Source organism: Vairimorpha necatrix, chromosome 7 (genome assembly GCF_036630325.1).
Source record: "Vairimorpha necatrix chromosome 7, complete sequence".
Lineage (NCBI taxonomy): Eukaryota > Fungi > Microsporidia > Nosematidae > Vairimorpha > Vairimorpha necatrix.
The window spans coordinates 1,027,948-1,046,760 of record NC_088822.1 but is presented as its reverse complement, the minus strand read 5'-3'; the positions used below and the strand labels follow the sequence as shown (position 1 = coordinate 1,046,760).

Here is an 18,813-nt window from a genome sequence, read left to right as displayed (position 1 = left end):
AAAAAAAATCTTAGATTTTGTAGTTTTTTTGCACTAATTTTTTTTGATGGTTCTCATTTTTAAAATTGTTTTGTGCTTTTGTTTATTTGTTTAATACGCTCTTTATCGATGATTTGTCACTTTTTTGTTGTTTTTTATTACAAAATATTTCGCCCTAAAAATGAAAGAGTATTCTACACACACTTTAGGTACAAAATATACCACAGATTACACTGTGTATGTCACTCATAATGACAAAATAATCTCACCTTTTCATTCTATTGATTTATTTCAACACGAATTTGAAAATGTCGTTACCGTTATTAATGAAATACCGAGATTTGAAAATGGGAAATTCGAAATAATCAAAGACATAAGTCTCAATCCAATAAAACAAGACACTAAAAAAGGCAACTTGCGATTTGTAGAAAACATCTTTCCTTTTAAAGGCTATATGTGGAACTACGGAGCTCTGCCTCAAACTTGGGAAGACAAAGATGCCATCTGCGGGTACACTCAGAAAAAAGGAGACAACGACCCACTTGATGTTTTAGACTTTAGTTCTATACAAAAAGACATAGGAGAAGTTTACCAAGGGAAAATATTGGGATGTTTAGCAATGATTGACGACAACGAATGCGACTGGAAAATAGTAGTCATTGACGTAAAAGACCCACTAGCAGAAAAAATTAATACAAGCGAAGATATTGAAAAATATTTCCCGAATTATATTGAATCAACAATTCATTGGTTTAAAAATTATAAAATCCCAGACGGGAAACCAGAAAACACTTTCGGTCTTCATGGGAAATTTATGGACAAACATTTCACTTTGGAAATTATTAAAACTGGGCACGGTTATTGGAAAAAATTAATGGAATCTCAACATGTACCAGAAATAAAATATGAAAGAGAAGGAGCTTTACATGATAATAATCAAAAAACTGAGAAAAATCAAAGTGGTAGTAAATCGGGATATTATTTTTTAAAAAATTAAAATTTTATTTTTTTACTGCATCCAGTCCGGTCTGAAATGTTTTTGCGAATTCATATTCATAGAAGTTTTCAATTTATTTTTTTCAGCTTGATTTTTTTCTTCGAAATTTTCGACTTTTGGTTTAAAATTTATTAATTCTGTATTTCTAGGCGCAGATCTAACTATTTGTTCGTTTTCTATGTTCCTACCTCTATTATAAATAATTTTCCCGTTTTCTAATACTAAATTTTTATTTTTTATGACTGCTGTTCGGTGGCTTTCATCTTGCAAATGTTTTTTTAGACCGGGTTTATTTGTGAATCCTTCGTTGCACACATAACAAGTTTTATTCAGTAGATAAGAAATCTCATTATCATTTAAATCGTGCTCTAAGTAATGCTCAAAAGATTCTTCTTTCTCACAGAACAAACAAATTTCTGTAACGATTTTTTGTTTTAATTTATTTTCATTTTTATTTTTAATTTCTCTACTAAATTCTTTGGTATCCAAACTGATGTCAACTGAAACATCGGAACTTGCTCCTTCTAGTTCAAATTCTTCTTTACTTATAGGAGGAATGTGATACATTTGTCTTTGTACATTTAACTTATGTAAATCTGATTTGTAATGTTCTTTAAGATTGTCTACTAGTTCAACTTGGCAAGCTGTGCATTTCATGAAAGGGGAGTAAACAAAAAAATTTATTAAAAAAAAAATATACATTGGATTTAATATTCAATCATAAACAAATTTAAAATATGATATAGGCTGATTTAATGACAGATGAATTTTAAAATTTTCCTTAATTTATTAAAAAAAATAACGGTTTTTTATTTCTTACTAAGTGCAACAATTTACCCTTTAAAATGACGAGTAAGAACATGGAAATATATTTCAAATGTATAGAAGACTCTCTCAATAACTTACAAGAGGATTTTAATTTTTTATACGAGACTGCATCTAAAAATCCAATATTAGAAAAAACAGATAAAAAAGATTTACTAGAAGAAATAGAATTTCTAAAGAATAAAATCATTACAATTGAAAATAATAAAAACTTTATGATAAAAAACGAGATCGAGAGCAAAATTATACAAGATAATTCCTTGTATATACAAGAAATCGAATTTTTAAAAGCCGAACTAGAAAAAATAAAAAATGAAAAAAAATTACATCTTTTAAAAATAAAAAATTTACAAAACGAAATTATAGATCTAAAAGGATCAATACGCGTATTTTTAAGAATTCGACGCACAGACAACCAATCAGACATTGAAATTTGCAATGAACAAATCCAAATTCCTTATAATAACAAATTTTTAAAATTTAATTTTGATCGAATTTTCACACCTAATGAAAACCAAGATGACATTTTCAAAGAATTTTATTCTGTAATCGAAAGTGTCTACGATGGATACAAAATATGCATTTTTGCGTATGGACAAACAGGAAGTGGCAAAACATTCACTATGTTGGGAACTAAAGAACAACCAGGTATTATTTATAAATCTTTAGACATGATTTATAGTCTAAAAAATATGACAAATGAAGAAATAACAGTAAAATTTTCCAGTATAGAAATTTATAACGAAGAAGTTAGAGATTTAATCAATAAAGAAAGCAAACAAAGAGAATACATTGAGCTTAAAAATTTGTATGAAGCATGTGATGTCATCAATAAAACATTGAATAATAGAATAACAGGAAAAACTAATTGCAATGAACATTCAAGTAGAAGTCATTTGATTTGTAATTTAAAGATAGAGATAAAAAATCATAATGAAATACGATCGGGAGATCTTTGTTTTATTGATCTCGCTGGATCAGAAAGACTTAATAATTCCAAAGTCGAAGGAATAAGACTTAAAGAGACGCAGAATATAAATAAAAGTCTGAGTTCTCTTGGTGATGTGTTTATGTCAATATTGAGAAAAGATTCTCATGTGCCATATAGAAATTCTAAATTAACACATACGTTACAAGAATATTTTACAGGTAAAAGCAGAGTGGCCATGATTTTAAATATAAATGGAGATATTAATCAAAGAAATGAAACAATAAGTACTTTGAGATTTGGAGCGAAAGTAAGTGAGTGTAAATTGGGAAAAGTAGAAAAAAATATAATAAAAAAAATATGAATTATTTTTAATACTATTAGATCAATATAACTTTATTTTATTATTAGAAGTTTATTAATTTTTATAATATTTTTTTAAATATGACACTTAACTTTTAAATTGTCTTAAATGTTTTTTTTTGAATATTATCTTTATCCTTTCAAATATCAGTCCACTTTTTAGCTTTCTATTTTCTCCCCTAAATGAAACTTTTACAAATAAACCCAGTAGAAGAAAAGCCTATAGAATTTTTAGATAAATCTGCAGAATATGAAAAAGGTGTTCTTTACGATAAAAATAATATGGTAATCGATAATAATACAGAATCTGATATTTTACACGAAGCAAGGCGGGCTGCAGAAGCTCATAGAAGAGTTAGATACAAAGTCCAAAACATGATAAAACCAGGAATGCCAATACTTGATATTGTGAACACAATAGAATCGTGCACAAGAATACTTCTTAAAGGAGAAAAAAATAACGGCATTGGTTTCCCAGCCGGAATGTCAATAAATGATTGTGCCGCACATTTTACCGTCAATAATGGCGACACATTGTGCTTAAATGAAGACGATGTACTAAAAATCGATTTCGGCACACATTGTAATGGAAGAATTATGGACTCCGCCTTCACTGTCGCTTTTAATCCTGAATATGAAAATTTACTTTTAGCGTCAAAAGAAGCAACGAATGCGGGTATCAAAGCAATGGGCGTGGACGTCAGATTGACTGATATTGGGCGGGATGTACACGAAGTAATGAGAAGTTTTGAAGTTACAATCAAAGGAAAGACATTTCCTATTAAACCAGTATTTGACTTACATGGGCATTCTATAAAACAATATGTCATTCATGGAGGCCAGTCTATTCCTTGTTATAACAACAACGATACTTCTAAAATTAAAGAGAACACTTTTTACGCTTTAGAAACATTCGCTACCACGGGAGTTGGGCGGATCAAAGATGCCTCTCCGTGTACGCACTACATGCTTGACAAGAAAAAAAGTGCAACTCTTCAAAATATTAATTGTAAAAAAATTTACGATTTAGTAAAAAATGAATTCGGCACACTGCCTTTTAGTCCTAAACACATTGACCACTTTAATGTCATAGAAGGCCCATCTCAGATGTATGTCAAATTATTGACTAATAGGAAGCTTTTTGTCCCTTATCCCCCTTTAAATGATATAAAGGGGTCTTATGTAGCGCAATTCGAACATACTTTGTATATTGGCGAACGTACAAAAGAAGTTCTTACTAGAGGCGACGATTACTAAATAAAGCAATTTATCTTTTATTTTTTTGTGACGATTTAATTTAAAAAAAATTTACTGGTTCATTTATAAATAAATGTTTTAGAAACGATAAACATATATGTCCGATAAAAAAGCAAACGACATGAACGCACCAAAAACACCAAATGATTCTGCAGATAATAAAGACAAAAATAAAACTGGAGAAAACCAAGAACAATCAAAGGTTGAAAATACACCAGAAGTTGATAAAAAAGAAGAACTTGTTGTTGACATTATAGCTTCAAACCCAAACCAACAGCCCGAAGAGGCAGAGGAAGAAGTTCGAGCTTTTAAGAAAAAAGATGTTATCGAAGAAATTGATTTTGGCTGGTTATACCTAAATAGATATCTAAATTCTAAATGTCAAGGAATTCCCGTCATTCTTAGAGTTCTCGGAGAATGTCTGATAGTCTCCTTTTTATTTCTTGTATTTCCCATTACAATTTTATATCTTAAAAAAGGTATAACTCTAGAATTTGAATTCATAAAAAAAATTTTTAGTGCTAAAACTGAAAGTGATCCCATAGACAATTTTGTACAAATGTACATTTTTATTACTTGCATTTACATTGTATACGTTATTGTATCCTGTATTTCTGAAAACATCTTGTACCCGGTTTTATCCGTCTTAAATCTTTTTCATGTTTCAATTGACGAATTAACCATTCAAATACTACAAATAATAATTACCACAAATTTTTACTGGTCTAATGCATTAGTCTGTTTTTTGATTTATAGCATTCATAATTATTTGTTTGAGGATTACAAATGGTTTCAAAAATCTTTGTCGTCTCATCATTTGTTTATGACTTTACTAATTGGATATGGAATTTGGATGTTCGTACTTTTTATAGAAAAATTTTTCCTAAATTATTGTACTTCAGAAATTAGAAGAAGTAACTATAGAGATCGAATCTGGGACATAAATTATAAAACTTTCGTATTTAAAAAACTTGTAACTCTTTCAAAAGCCAATCCCAGTAGTAGAGAAGATTTGGCTGGGAGTATGGTAAATGATTTTGACCCAGGTTTTTATATTAGACATAACGATATTAAGTTGAATTCGAAAAATGATGCCAAAGACTTAGTAGAATCGATATTTGCTTATTTTGAAATACGCCAGCTACAATATAAAGATATTGAAAAATATTTCCCAGAAAATCCCGAAGAAGTTTATGAATATTTGTCTGGTAAAAAAATTGCAGACGGAAAGCCTGGACCTATAGATTTTGACAAAATACAAGACGAAGCTGTTCATTTACAACAAGAGCGTGTGAACATGATGAGGACTTTACAAGACAGAGAAAGTATTTTTGACAAATTAGATTTGATTTTAGCGAGTGCTGGATCCTACGGATGCATACTTTTCCTCCTCGCTCTTTTAGGAATTAGTTATGAAGTTTATTTGGCTTCTATTGGTCCTATAATTTTTACATTTAGTTGGATTTTTAGTGATACAATCAAGGAAATTTATAATTGTTTTGTTTTTCTATTGATTAAAGATCCATATGATGTTGGAGATAGAGTTATTATAGACGATAAAGAGTATGTAGTCATTAAAACAGATGTATTGTCATCTGCATTCGTAGACTTAAATGGTAAGACCGTATATATTCCTACACCCGTATTATTTGGTAAATCTATTTATAACTTAAGACGAAGTAGAAGGCAATCCGAGTCGCTTACGCTTAAAATTGATAAATCGACAAAGTTTGCCGATGCTATAAAATTACGAGATAAGTTAAAAAGTGCATTTTTAGAAGATAATAAAAATTTTACAGGTGACGTCATACTAAGATCATTTGAGATTTCTGGAGATGATGTTTCTTTAGTTTTAGACATTCAACACACATCTAATTTCCAACAATTTAACGATAAGTTAAAAAGAAGAGATTTATGTACAATAATAGTACAAAAAACTTTAGAGAAATGTGGTATTACATACCAAAATTCTTTTGCTTATACAAATTGACATAATTTAGCAAAATATTAAAGGGATTGTTTTTATTATAATTTTTTTATTTTTTATGGCGTTATAGTCCAGTGGTAAGATGCGTGCTTCGGGAGCATGAGACCCGAGTTCGATTCTCGGTAACGCCCGAATTTTAAAAAATGTTTCAGGTTATTTCTATAACCTAAAAGAAAATGCTTATTTATCATCAGAGGGTTGTTCTATTTTGTCTTAATTTCGTTATTGAAGTTTTAAATATTGTTTTTTAATGGATTTATGACTTTTACTAAGACCATTATTAGGCCATTTCTTTGGTTTTAGTAATAGGATCTTATCTGCGAGATGCTAGATAAATTAAGGTAGGAAAGAACTTCACTAGCTATAAATTAAACGACGGCGAAGAGATGGCAAACTGAACAGATACTAAATTTTAATAAAATTAGAACGTGAAAAAATATCGCCATGATAATTTTGGCCGTGTTTTGTGCTAAAGAAGTTTGTTGTCTACGACAGATCTCCAAATATATCATTTTTATTTGACTTTTTTCATTTTGATTTAATGTTCATTTTTAAAAAAATGTTTTTTTTTCACCCCAATGAAATTTGGTGTTTTTGATATTCCTGAAGAGCACATCATAGTAAAAACAGAACACTGTTTTGTTTTTACTAATTTGCGCCCTTTCCTGCCTTATCATATCCTCGTTTCTCCAAAATCAATAAAACCAAATTTATCTGATCTTTCTAATGAAGAATATTCTGATTTATTTGATTGTGTTCGTCGTTGTCTCAAAGCTTTAAAATCTTACGGGTCTTCTTTTACTGTCTCTTGTCAAGATGGCAAAGAAGCTGGGCAAAGTGTGCCACATGTTCATATTCATATTGTTCCAAGAAATATAAATGATATTGAAGATAATGATAGAATATATTCTAAGGGTGCTTTAGATATTGTACGTAGTGATAGAACATTCGAAGAGATGGCAGAAGAGACGACGAAATTGAGGAAAGATTTCTCTAAGTATTTCTAAAATTTTTATTAACTAAAATAACAAAATTTTTTTACAAGGCCTAAACAAGATAATAAAAAAAAATAAAGAATTTTCATTTTTTAACCCATTTGTAAAAAAATGATAATCGAAATTGTAAAAAACAATGAAGGGTTTTTATACGCAGAAGAAAAGAATCAAATTTTTAAATATGAACATGATTATCAAATTAGTTCGTATGAACTTGTCAATAACATTTTTGTTTATACAATAAAAAATTTTAAAAATAAAATTTTTCATTCTGAAAATTCTAAACTTGAAAAATTTGATTTTAAATGTAAACATTTTAATAAGATAGAATATTCATCTTACAATTTACTTCCTTCTGAAGATTGGCATGAACTTATTGATTGTTGGTCATGTCATAACAACGAATTTGCGAGTGTAAAGGATCTTAAAATCAAAGTTCGCCCGAAAGGTCTACTAATTTCATCTTTTTTTCTTTTTATAAATAAAAGTGATTTGCCAGAATGCTGTCAAGATCATAATAATTCAGAGTCTTTTATTCAAGATTTTAAGTCTAATAAAACAATAAAATTGTGGTTTAATGAACTTGAAAATGTAGACCATAAGAAAGTGATTTTTGATTATTTATTCACATATTTCAAGTACAATAACATTTTTATATTCAAATATAAAGATAAAATTTACGAGATGAAATTTTTTTATACTTTAGATTTTTTCATAATTAATAAAAATCAATATACAAAGTCTATGAAGATAGGAATACGAGAAAACCCAAATTTATATTTCAAGCCTAAAAATAACGAATTTATAAATGATTTTTACATAGAAATGATCTATAATGAGATTTTATATTTAGATATTGAAATTTTAAACTACAAAACAGGATTTATTTTCTGTTGATTAAATAAATATTAAAATTTTTATTTTTTATATATTTTTGATTATTTTGTCGTAAATTTCTCTGCTTAGTTTCTTAATATTTTCATCTTTACTATCAACTAATAAAATTATAGACTGGTGAATATCTTTATGACAAACTTCATATTCCTTGTTATTGTCGACACATTTCGATATTAATATTAAAGTCCTGTATATTTCATTGTCTAAATTCTTTAATATTGTTTTATTAAATTTCTTGATATTTTTAATATTATTACTCAGAATACTAATCTCTGTTTCTATATTTTGACCGTCATAATAATCTTTTATATAATCAAATACTATATCCTCATTATCCAAATTAAAAGACGCAAAACTCTTATTGATCAAATTATAAGACTTATTTTTCACTATTTTATTATAATATAAGTCTTTAATGTCCATTGGAAAATATTTTGTTAGTTTCATAAACAAATTTATGTTCTCAATGTATAAAATGTCTAAAAATCTTGAAACATCGAATTCTACGTCTTTTTTATATTTGTGCTTGACGATGGCGTATAAAATGTCGGCACTCAATACACATTCTTTGTTTGTATTTTCGGTTATAACACTATTGAAAATATTTAAATCAATATCGTCTTTTTGTTTTAATATTCTAATTATTTGATATTCATAATCATTTGTCTTTTTATATTTTACGATGTTTCTAAGTAGCACATTAGGACTTAGTTTTAATAATGACGTGTCGTTTTTATAACTGTCTATAAAATTAAAATTTTTTATAAATTCACCTATGTAAGGAATCATGACATTTGCAAATTGATCAAAAAGTAAAAGAATAGATTTTTTCTGCCTCTTAATGAGTTCGCTACTTACTTTATTAATAATTCTGATATCTGAATAATCTGTATTACAAATATAAAAATCTATAACTTCTACAAGATCGCTGAAGTTTTCTAGTATTTGATCCTTAAAATCATTTATAAAGCCAAATTCTTTCTTGTACAAATATAATAAGTCGAGGTGATTTCTATATTTCTTAAAATTTTTATAAAAAATTTTATAAATAAACTTGCAATCCTCTGATTCTGTAGCAAATTCTTGAATTATACATTTCAATTTATAAAATTTGTCGTGGTCTACAAAATTTATAAGTTTTCTGCTTTGATCTTTCAAAATAAACAAAATATCTTCAATATTAAATCTATCAATTAAATATTTCAAAAATTCCAAATCTTCGTCATCATCACTATTAAAGCTCTCATTGTTATTTTTTTGCATTTCGTTGGAAATTTTAATGATAAAATTGAGATCGTAATTGTTCAAAACTTCCTCATATCCTAAATTAGAGCATAATTCTATTATTATAGGAATATGATTAACTCTTTTGATTATTTCTCTATCTTCTTTATAATGATCTATAATGATCTCTATATCTCTACAATTTTCTATATTTAACTCACTAAATGTTTTATATTTCTCATTATTAAACAAATCTGTGTTCAATTTATTTACTTCACAAAAAAATTTTAAATTACTTAAAAAAACTTTATCATTTTGATGGATTTCAAATAATGATAAAACATCTTCTTGCGAAATCATTGTGCCATTAAATACTGATGGATCAAAAGTTATAAATTCCATGGCTTTTACAAGTACTTCTTTATCTTTTATAGGTGAGTCTTTGTAATTATCTTTATCTATAATTTTTAGAATATCTTCTTTCGTATAAAAATCAAAGATACGATTGCTCGCGGCCAACAATTCTTTTTTAAATTTCTTATATAAAATTTTAAAAAGTTCTTCTTTGGGTTCAATTTCTTCTACTAGTTTCAAATAACAATTGAAATTATCTTCAATACAAAAATCATTGAGATTTCTATTTTCTTTAAAAATTATAAAATTTAAGATTTTTAGTTCTTCTTCGGTAAAATTTTTATCTTTTAACTCATTTTCTTTTAAACAAATTATGTATTCTTTTAGTTTATCAAAATTATTTAGCAAATTTCTACTTGAATTATTTTCATAGAAAATCAAATATTCACTAGTATTTTTTACAATACGCGGGCTATTAATTTTAAGATTATTCTTAAAAATTTTACCCTCTAAAGAGTCATTAATTTTTTTTACTATTAAATTGTCCTCATTATTTAATTTATTTTTAATCTCATTTAATGCATCAATATGTTTATTCATTTTGCTAATATTTTTAACTATAAAAATATCAATTACTTCATTTAAAAAAAATTTAAATTCTTCATAATAATCAAAATAGTCAATAAAAAAAAAAAAGAAATCCACATATTTGGCACAGCACTCAGCAATAAATTCAGTACTAAAAGTTTTTTGAGATTTTAAAAAATCAAAAATTCTTATTTGGTTTGTATAATATTTTGGAAATGGCAAAGTAATAAATAAAAGTTCTCGTTCATTAAATTCATGTATTTTATATTTTCTAATAAGAAAATCTAATAAATATTCATAGCCTTCTTCTTCTCCGTATATTACTAACGACATAAGCCACAATTTAAATTTTTTGTTGAATTTGAACTCTTCAATGGACGTTAAACGTAGTCTATCAAAATGTAAAGATGTAGTTGAAAGATATTTTGTACGTGGTATAATTTCTGGAATAAGATCTAGAAGTGATTCTGTGTCTAAATCTTCAGATTCTGAGTATCGTAAATTTGTATGAGAAGTTTTCTTATATTTCTTAATCTGTTCTGAAATCATAAAGGGGGTAAATAAAAAAACCGTTATTACTATAACTTTAAAAATAATAAATTGAAAAGATAAAAATAAAACATTTTTGCTTATATAAAAAAAAATATATAAAGTGTCAATAACTTTATTAGAATTTTTCATCCCCTCTTTTGGAAATGTTTTTAAATACTTTTTGTAGCCAATCAAATCTGTCCATTTGTACGAATATGATTGGTCAGTATTTGATCGGCTACGACACCCCCTCAATTAGTCTTTGACGTATCCTTTTTAATATGACTTTTATTGACTCTCAGTTCCCCCAAAGTATTTTTTCTTTTTACTAGAAATGCATCTTTGCTTAAAATTTTGATTATGATGTAGCCTGGTATCCATTTAGCTTCCAGTTTACCACCCCCTGGATAATTTCTATATATTAAAACGTTGTCGCCAACCTTAAGCTTTTCTTTTATCTCTATTTTCCCTTTGACGATAGCCTTACTGTATTTTTTGAAGTTTAGGTCTCGTTTTCGTAATAACTCTTGCCTAGTATAGGTCTTAGGAGTAACGCCCATTTTCTCGTCTACAGCTGTTTTTATTTGCTGACCGAATCTTAATATATACGGAGAAGTTCCTATTGATCGATTAAAAGATAAATTAACTGCCAAGGTAGCTTCTTTGACGACCTTTCTCCAGCTAAGTTTGCCATAATTCGATAATTTTCTTATTTTGTTCGCTAATGTCTGTATGACCCTTTCGACGGCGCCTGTGGTTTGATGATGGTATGGGGAACAAAATTCCCATGATATATTGTATTTATTCGCTAGTGATTGTACTTCTGAATTGTCAAATTCTAACCCGTTGTCTGTCAAGACTCTCTCGGGTATCCCATGTTTACTAATGATTAGTTCTTCGATCGCGTTATATATTTCAGATCCCTTTTTACTTCGTAAAATCTTGGTCTCTATCCACTTCGAATAATGATCGATTGCAACGAATATATATCCACTTCCATTGCTGTCAGAGAGTCTACCTAAAAGATCAAATTCCTATAGCTGGTTGGGTCTTTCAGAGAGTATAACCTTATTTTTCGTTTTCACGCGTTTGTATCCAGAGCGTAAACACGTTTCACAATTGTTTACGAATTGGGATATATCTTGATGCATGTTTTTCCATTTGTATGTCTGTGCGATCATGAATTTCATGGTATTTGGCGATCCATGTCCCGAAATCATGTGGTACTCTTCTAGTATATTTTTGGTATTATTCGATAACTGGTGTGCATTGATGTTACACGTTTCATGCTCTTGATTGATTCTACTAAAACCATCCACTATATTATGTTCTCCTTTTATATATTCAAGTTCAAAATTGTATTCCGCTAGTTTAAGGGCCCACCTGAGAATCCTACTTGTCGGGTCTTTTACTGTCCATAGGTAGATCAAAGCTTTATGATCTGTTCTTAGTGTAAACTTATTTCCCAAAAGATAATGCCTAAAATGTTCTATCCCTTTTACTAAACCAAGGAGTTCTTTATCGGTTACCGAATAGTTCTTTTGGCAATTATCCAGTCTCTTGCTATTTGCAGCTATCATCTTTTCATTTCCTCCTTTATTCTTTTGTAAAAGTACTGCTCCAATCCCCGTTTCAGACGCGTCTGTCACTAATATAAAGGGAGCATGGAAATTTGGCTGTGTACGTATGGTATTCTGGCTTAATACTTTTTTCACAATTTTAAATGTATCTAGTTGCTCATCAGTAAGGGTTATTTTTTTATTCGACGTCTGCTTTTCGCCTTTGAGTATGTCATACAAAGGACCCGTGATTTCCGCCATTTTTTTCACAAAATCTCTACAATAATTTGCTATTCCTAACAAACTTCTCAATTCCTTTATAGTAAAAGGAATCGGATATGCCGTATATCTTTGATACGCGTTTCATCTATCTTTATAATTCCGTGTCCTATTACATTTCCCAAAATCTTTATTTCGGATCTAAAAAACTTACACTTATTTTTATTCAGCGATAGATTCGCGGCTCTAATTTTTCCTAGTACTATCTTTACGTGTTTCATATGATCTTCTTTATTTTTTGAATATACTATTATGTCGTCTAAATATGGTATCACGAAATTGTGGTTTTCTTTTCTAAATATATTGTCCATTGCTCTTTGAAAAGTTGCCGGGGCGTTGCAAAGACCGAAAGGCATACGATTAAATTCGTATAGTCGTCCCCTATATGAGAATGCTGTTTTTTCTTTATCTTCTTCTTGTAAGGGTATTTGGTGAAACCCGCTCGTAGCGTCCAATATTGTAAAAATAGTCGCATTTGATAAACTGTCAAATATTTCGTCTATTCTTGGAGTCATATATGCATCTTTTATGGTTATACTGTTTAGCCCTCTATAGTCGACGCACATTCTCCACGTCTTATCTGGTTTTGGTACCATAAGTATTCTACTGCACCAAGGACTCCTGCTTTCCCTTAGTATGCTAAGCTTTAATAGTTTGCTTATTTCGTCGTTGACAGCTTCCCCTTGTGCTATTGGGATTCTTCCATTTCTTTGACAAATGATCTTAGTGCTGTTTGTCAGTATTCGATGTTTTCCCGCAGTGCAGAGATTATAGTCTCCTATTTCGGTTTTAAATACGTCTTCGAATTCTTTAAATATTCTATTTTCTTCTGAGTGTTCCGTGAGATTAGATATTTGATTTATTCCACGATTTGGGGCGTTTAAAATGTCCAGAATTGGTTTTCGGTTCTTACATATTACGTTTGCTCCTACTATAGTGTACTTAGTGTCTTTAATTATTAGGGGAGAGAAGTTCACACGTTTACCGTTAATTTCTATTGTACAGTCTTTTAAGTATCCTTCCACTTTTAAAATTTCTTTACCTATGCCTCTTACACACCTATATATTTTATGATCTTATTCCGTTCTTCAAGTGGGATTTCATTGTAATCTATAACAGAAACATCTGCACCAGTATCCAATAAAGCTTTTATATTTTTTAAACATACGGCTTTGGACAAAAAACGGATTAGAATTATTTTTTAAACGGTGCAAGTAAAATTCATTTTCTTTATTCATTGTCGTTTCTTCTTCGCTTTTATACTCCTCTAGCTCGTTAATACCTTTTCTTTTTAAATTGTTTCTCTCCCTTTGGAGGATATTAGTTAGCACTTTGCAATCCCTTGTGTAGTGATTGCATTCTCCATGAAGTGTGCAGTGTTTATTGTTATATCTCGGTGATTTTTGGTAAGTCCTGTTTTCTTTGCGTCTTCTCTCGTAGTTGTTTGTAATGTTGGGCCCTTTGCCCGTGTTGTTGTGAATCTCGGTCCTAGCTAGCATCTTATCCGGATATGGGATCCAAGATATTTCTTCGGCTTTCTGCATGAATTCCTGCCAAGTCTGAACTGTAGTGGCGGTCTGATATAATAGAGCTTTGATCTCTATAGGCGATTTATTGATTATCATTTGGCATAACGCATCAAGGTTGACAAGCGCTCGCTCGTATATCACTGTTGCTTCCTGCAACATCTGTGAATAATCTTCTCTAGTCTCTGGGACTGTTAATGCTAAGAATCTGGTTAAAGTTATGTCATTGTTCCTTGATGAGCCAAATCTCTTCTTCAAACCAGTAATTATCTCTTCCACTGACAATAATTCTGTTTTCCCTACTAATGTTTGTGAAGCCCAAGATAAAGCCTTTCCTTTAAGTTTGCTGATAATAACTATTTTGTACTGCTTTTCGGCCCAGCTGGATATTTCACCTAGCAGCATGATGTCTCTTAACCAGGTGTTAATGTCCTCCCCGGCCTCTCCTGTGTAATAGCTGACATTGTTTGTCGTCGTCGCCATGTCAATAACTTTATTAGAATTTTCCACCCCTCTTTTGGAAATGTTTTTAAATACTTTTTGTAGCCAATCAAATCTGTCCATTTGTACGAATATGATTGGTCAGTATTTGATCGGCTACGACATAAAGTACTTTATGAATGTAATTACTCTATTAATCATAAGAAATTTAAAGTATCGTAAAAATATAACAGATCGAATTTCAAAATTCAATTTTATATGCAGTTATTGTTTCTCTATAATATTTTGATTTATTTTTACATCTCTTTTCTTTGCGCTATAAAAATTAAAATTTATACAAGTACATACAATTGTATTTATATCTATGGTAAGTGTGATTCTGTATTATATTGTAATTTACAGTAAAAGCTATATTACAGCGATAGCTTGACGACAAAATACTTATCAATAAACAGAGTATACTTTTATTCATTTTTTAAAAAAAAAACCTTTCCCTTATTCTTTATGAAAATTTTTTATATGATCTAACGATATATTTTTGAAGATGTACACTTTACAAAAAACGCAAACTCTCATCTTTGTAATATTTTTTTCTTAGCTTTTACAAACTTATAATTGTAGAAACAAATATATTAAAAATTACCTAATAAATATTTTTATTGCTCAATTAATTATATACTAGCTCCTTAATGCTAGAGACCATGCATACTTTTTTTTGCAGTTGTGATTGATTTTTTTTTTGCGACCTAAAATTTGTTATTGCTCTATTTACTCAAAAAAAATATCTAAAAAATTTTTTACCTTTAATTTCATAGTAAGGTTATCATATTATATGTCTTTTAGACATGTAACTATATTTCTATAAAAAACACTAAAAAAATAGTTGTTATCGATCTTTTTTTTCAACTTTAAGTTCTCATATAATATCTGAGTTCTAACATAGATGAAAATGGCATGTATTTGTAGTATAAATATAAATTACTTAAATTTGTAAAACAAAAATTCTTAAGCATATTCGTCTGCTGATATTATATATTTAATTTGAGTTTATGTAACAAACAAGACGAAAGGTATTTATGTGATGTTACCATACAAAGTAACTGGTACATGTTCTAAAAGAAGATAAGATACATGTAAATCTTGATGTCCTTCAGAATTAAGACATTTTAATAACATACAGCCTGAAAATATAGAGGTGTAAACGATACTGTATGCCAATAATTATCTGCATGCTTTAGATATCTTACACCGCCAATTACTGTTTATACTATGAAGAAGGTTATAATTAATAAGAACAATTTTTAATTTGTGCAAACTAGTGGGAACTAGTCACTAATATGAGTCGGGCTTTTAAATTTTATCAAAGTCGTGATTTAAATAATTCAAAGATTGAAATTATGTCCATAATTGTCTACAAATTTTCTTTATTAAACGAAAAAAAGACATAGTAAGATTATCGAAGTGAATAATAAATTTGCCTAATAAAAATATAAGTTACAGATTGTTTGGCATCTTAAACATTTTTTTCTGATAAATTTTATATTCTATTTTACCATATATTAGAAATTGTCACTGATGTAATATGATATTTATATATTCTATGTCACGTATAATTAATTTTACTTAAAAATGGCGATTTTCTTGTCAATTTTACTACGAAATGGAAATTTTAGAAAGAGAACTTATTAGTTACGGGATCTGACGTTATATTTATGCTATTTATATAATATAAATGTTTTTTAAATAGGCAAAGACGAAAAAAAATTTAAACAAGTGTCTAATGCTTATTCATAAATTCAAATTATATCCTTGATTGTGTTACAATGTACGTATTAATCACGTTAACATACAAAACCTTTTTTTCTAGAGTTTATGCTTTTTTATTATTTTGATATCATTTTTATAACATAATAAAACTATGAAATCATTAAACTTATTTATTTAGGCTAAACATACCTCTCTATGTTACAAAGTAACAAGTATTATTTGTTTAAAAAATTTAAGATTTAATGAAATATTTAACATATGCAATAATTTTTTTAATCATATCTAAATACGGTTTTAAGAACAAAAATTTTTTCACGAAACTCTCAAGCGATACCCTGTAAAATTAACATACGATGATCAGTGATATAATAGTTTATGAAATATATCTATTGTATAAATTGTCTTTGAAATTTTGTCCAATGCTTTAAATTAAATCAAAAATATAATTTTTTTTTTGCATTTTATGATTAAAAAAAAATAAAATAATTTATTTTTTAATATAAGTCCTAAAATAATTTTCTTCCTTGACAATTGAGTATCCTTTTATATCCTCTTCTTCATCTTTAATAGCATAGTTTTGCATATTTTCCAAAATTTCTTCATATTTTTCGTAGTTTATGAGTTTTCTTGAATCAAGTCTTTCTCTCAGATCTTCAATTTCGCAACCTTCCTTTACTTTCTGAATACAGTAAATTGATCCCACGCATCCCGAACCAAAACTAAAAAGACACACGACGTCATTCATTTTTACCTTATTTGAAGCGATAAGAGAAATTAAGCTAAAGTATAAAGAGGCGGTGTACGTATTTCCATTATGTCTTGATGCAAGTAGTGAATCTTCTACTTTTTCCAGAGGTATATTAAATTCATTACATACTTTTACTACCATTTTCGGGAAAGGAGAATGAAATGCCATGTAATTAAAATAGTCAGGAGAGAATTCCGAAATAAATTCGTTATAAACATTCGAGAAAGCTTTTTTATAAACTTCAACAGACTCTTTACCTTCGATGTAAGGAAAATATCTTGATTTATGCTTAAGAAAATCTTTTTCGTTAGTACTGTAAGTGAACAGTGTTTTAGGCAATACTTTATAGACAGGATCTCTTCCTATTAACATTGCCACTGCTCCGGCGCCCGAAGTCGGGACTGCTGGTTTTGAGTCGTACATTGAAATATCAGTACAAACTACAATTGCGTATTTATGCTTGCAAAATGATGACTCCATCCAAGCCAGACAATTTAAAAGTGCATTGGTTCCGCCATAGCACGCATTCGTAGTGTCACACCCGGCTATAGACACATTGTCATTAAATAATTGTAACAAATAAGTTTTTATAGATTTCGCACTATCAAAATGGCTTTCTGTTCCTACTTCAATTTTCCCTACGTCTTTTGGGTCCACATTGTATTTTACTAGTAAATTATCTACTGCTGATAAGGCGAGACTTACTACGTCTTCTTTATGTCCCACTACGCCAAATTCGTGCATGCCTAAGCCAATTTTAATCTTGTTTAGTTCCCAGCCTATTTTTGGAGCTATTTCGGCTTCATCAATTTTATAACATGGCAGTTGATATTCAATACCTACGATACCTACAGAAATTTGTTCCGTCATTTGGGGGTTCATAATTTTTTTTATTTATAATTGGTTTTCATTAAATTAAATAAACGGTATTTTCCCAATTCCTTAATTAACTGCAAATTGGATTTACTTTTTATAGAATTCATTTCTGTATTACGTCTGTCAATATTAAATTAATATAAACAGACACATGATGCTCATTTTTGAGATTTGACGAGGGTTTTTAATTACCTGTAGTGATTTTAATATAAACAATTTCTAATATTAAAAATTATAATTACTTTTATCATATTAAAATAAGAGAATATTTAAGAATTTTAATTCATTACAATATAAAATATGATTATATACTCTACCTATAAATGTTTATAAGTAATAACTAGTCTAAGTTGTGATAACAGTCAATTCTCAATAAAAAAATTTCTTGAAAAAATCAAAAATTTTATTCGTAAATATATTTCAGTGCACGAAGGTATTCGTTTGTAGTAAAAATCTACAAAAATCAAAAACTATGTTTGTTTGGCCCCTAAATTAATTTAAAATTGAATGAAAACAAATCAAACATTTTAAAAACATATGTAAGGTGGTTCCATTTTCGACAGGCCTAAGACATTTCTGATCTTCAATTACATTTATTTTATAATTATTAAAGGCAAAAGGCTAGCAATCTTTATATATTATTTTCTTCTATTTTTTATTAATAGGCTTGTTGATATCTAAAATTTTTTTTT

The 18,813-nt window shown here is 28.6% G+C and overlaps 9 protein-coding genes and 1 non-coding gene across 10 annotated transcripts; 7 read left to right on the top strand and 3 right to left on the bottom strand.

Moving 5' to 3' along the window:
* Nucleotides 1-160: 160 nt before the first annotated feature.
* Nucleotides 161-976, top strand: VNE69_07248 (Inorganic pyrophosphatase; the record flags this gene model as incomplete). Its single annotated transcript, XM_065474255.1, has 1 exon — nucleotides 161-976. The coding sequence occupies one exon, from the start codon at nucleotides 161-163 to the stop codon at nucleotides 974-976; it is 816 nt and encodes a 271-aa protein (XP_065330327.1).
* Nucleotides 977-988: 12 nt separating this feature from the next.
* On the bottom strand, nucleotides 989-1,633 carry VNE69_07247 (uncharacterized protein; the record flags this gene model as incomplete). The annotated part of the gene is made up of 1 exon (XM_065474254.1): nucleotides 989-1,633. One exon carries the CDS (start codon nucleotides 1,631-1,633, stop codon nucleotides 989-991), a length of 645 nt encoding a protein of 214 aa, XP_065330326.1.
* Nucleotides 1,634-1,821: 188 nt separating this feature from the next.
* Nucleotides 1,822-3,093, top strand: VNE69_07246 (kinesin-like protein; the record flags this gene model as incomplete). The annotated part of the gene is made up of 1 exon (XM_065474253.1): nucleotides 1,822-3,093. One exon carries the CDS (start codon nucleotides 1,822-1,824, stop codon nucleotides 3,091-3,093), a length of 1,272 nt encoding a protein of 423 aa, XP_065330325.1.
* Nucleotides 3,094-3,275: 182 nt separating this feature from the next.
* VNE69_07245 (methionine aminopeptidase 2 (AMPM2)) lies at nucleotides 3,276-4,349 on the top strand (the record flags this gene model as incomplete). The annotated part of the gene is made up of 1 exon (XM_065474252.1): nucleotides 3,276-4,349. The coding sequence occupies one exon, from the start codon at nucleotides 3,276-3,278 to the stop codon at nucleotides 4,347-4,349; it is 1,074 nt and encodes a 357-aa protein (XP_065330324.1).
* Nucleotides 4,350-4,446: 97 nt separating this feature from the next.
* Nucleotides 4,447-6,339, top strand: VNE69_07244 (mechanosensitive channel of small conductance (MscS1B); the record flags this gene model as incomplete). Its single annotated transcript, XM_065474251.1, has 1 exon — nucleotides 4,447-6,339. The coding sequence occupies one exon, from the start codon at nucleotides 4,447-4,449 to the stop codon at nucleotides 6,337-6,339; it is 1,893 nt and encodes a 630-aa protein (XP_065330323.1).
* A 57-nt stretch (nucleotides 6,340-6,396) lies between these two features.
* Nucleotides 6,397-6,467, top strand: VNE69_07909. The gene has a single exon. It is a non-coding gene; the product is annotated as a tRNA-Pro (tRNA).
* A 447-nt stretch (nucleotides 6,468-6,914) lies between these two features.
* On the top strand, nucleotides 6,915-7,343 carry VNE69_07243 (bis(5'-adenosyl)-triphosphatase; the record flags this gene model as incomplete). The annotated part of the gene is made up of 1 exon (XM_065474250.1): nucleotides 6,915-7,343. The coding sequence occupies one exon, from the start codon at nucleotides 6,915-6,917 to the stop codon at nucleotides 7,341-7,343; it is 429 nt and encodes a 142-aa protein (XP_065330322.1).
* A 99-nt stretch (nucleotides 7,344-7,442) lies between these two features.
* VNE69_07242 (putative polyadenylation protein) lies at nucleotides 7,443-8,228 on the top strand (the record flags this gene model as incomplete). Its single annotated transcript, XM_065474249.1, has 1 exon — nucleotides 7,443-8,228. One exon carries the CDS (start codon nucleotides 7,443-7,445, stop codon nucleotides 8,226-8,228), a length of 786 nt encoding a protein of 261 aa, XP_065330321.1.
* Nucleotides 8,229-8,255: 27 nt separating this feature from the next.
* On the bottom strand, nucleotides 8,256-10,943 carry VNE69_07241 (uncharacterized protein; the record flags this gene model as incomplete). The annotated part of the gene is made up of 1 exon (XM_065474248.1): nucleotides 8,256-10,943. The coding sequence occupies one exon, from the start codon at nucleotides 10,941-10,943 to the stop codon at nucleotides 8,256-8,258; it is 2,688 nt and encodes an 895-aa protein (XP_065330320.1).
* Nucleotides 10,944-16,984: 6,041 nt separating this feature from the next.
* Nucleotides 16,985-18,115, bottom strand: VNE69_07240 (hydroxymethylglutaryl-coA synthase; the record flags this gene model as incomplete). The annotated part of the gene is made up of 1 exon (XM_065474247.1): nucleotides 16,985-18,115. One exon carries the CDS (start codon nucleotides 18,113-18,115, stop codon nucleotides 16,985-16,987), a length of 1,131 nt encoding a protein of 376 aa, XP_065330319.1.
* Nucleotides 18,116-18,813: the final 698 nt, after the last annotated feature.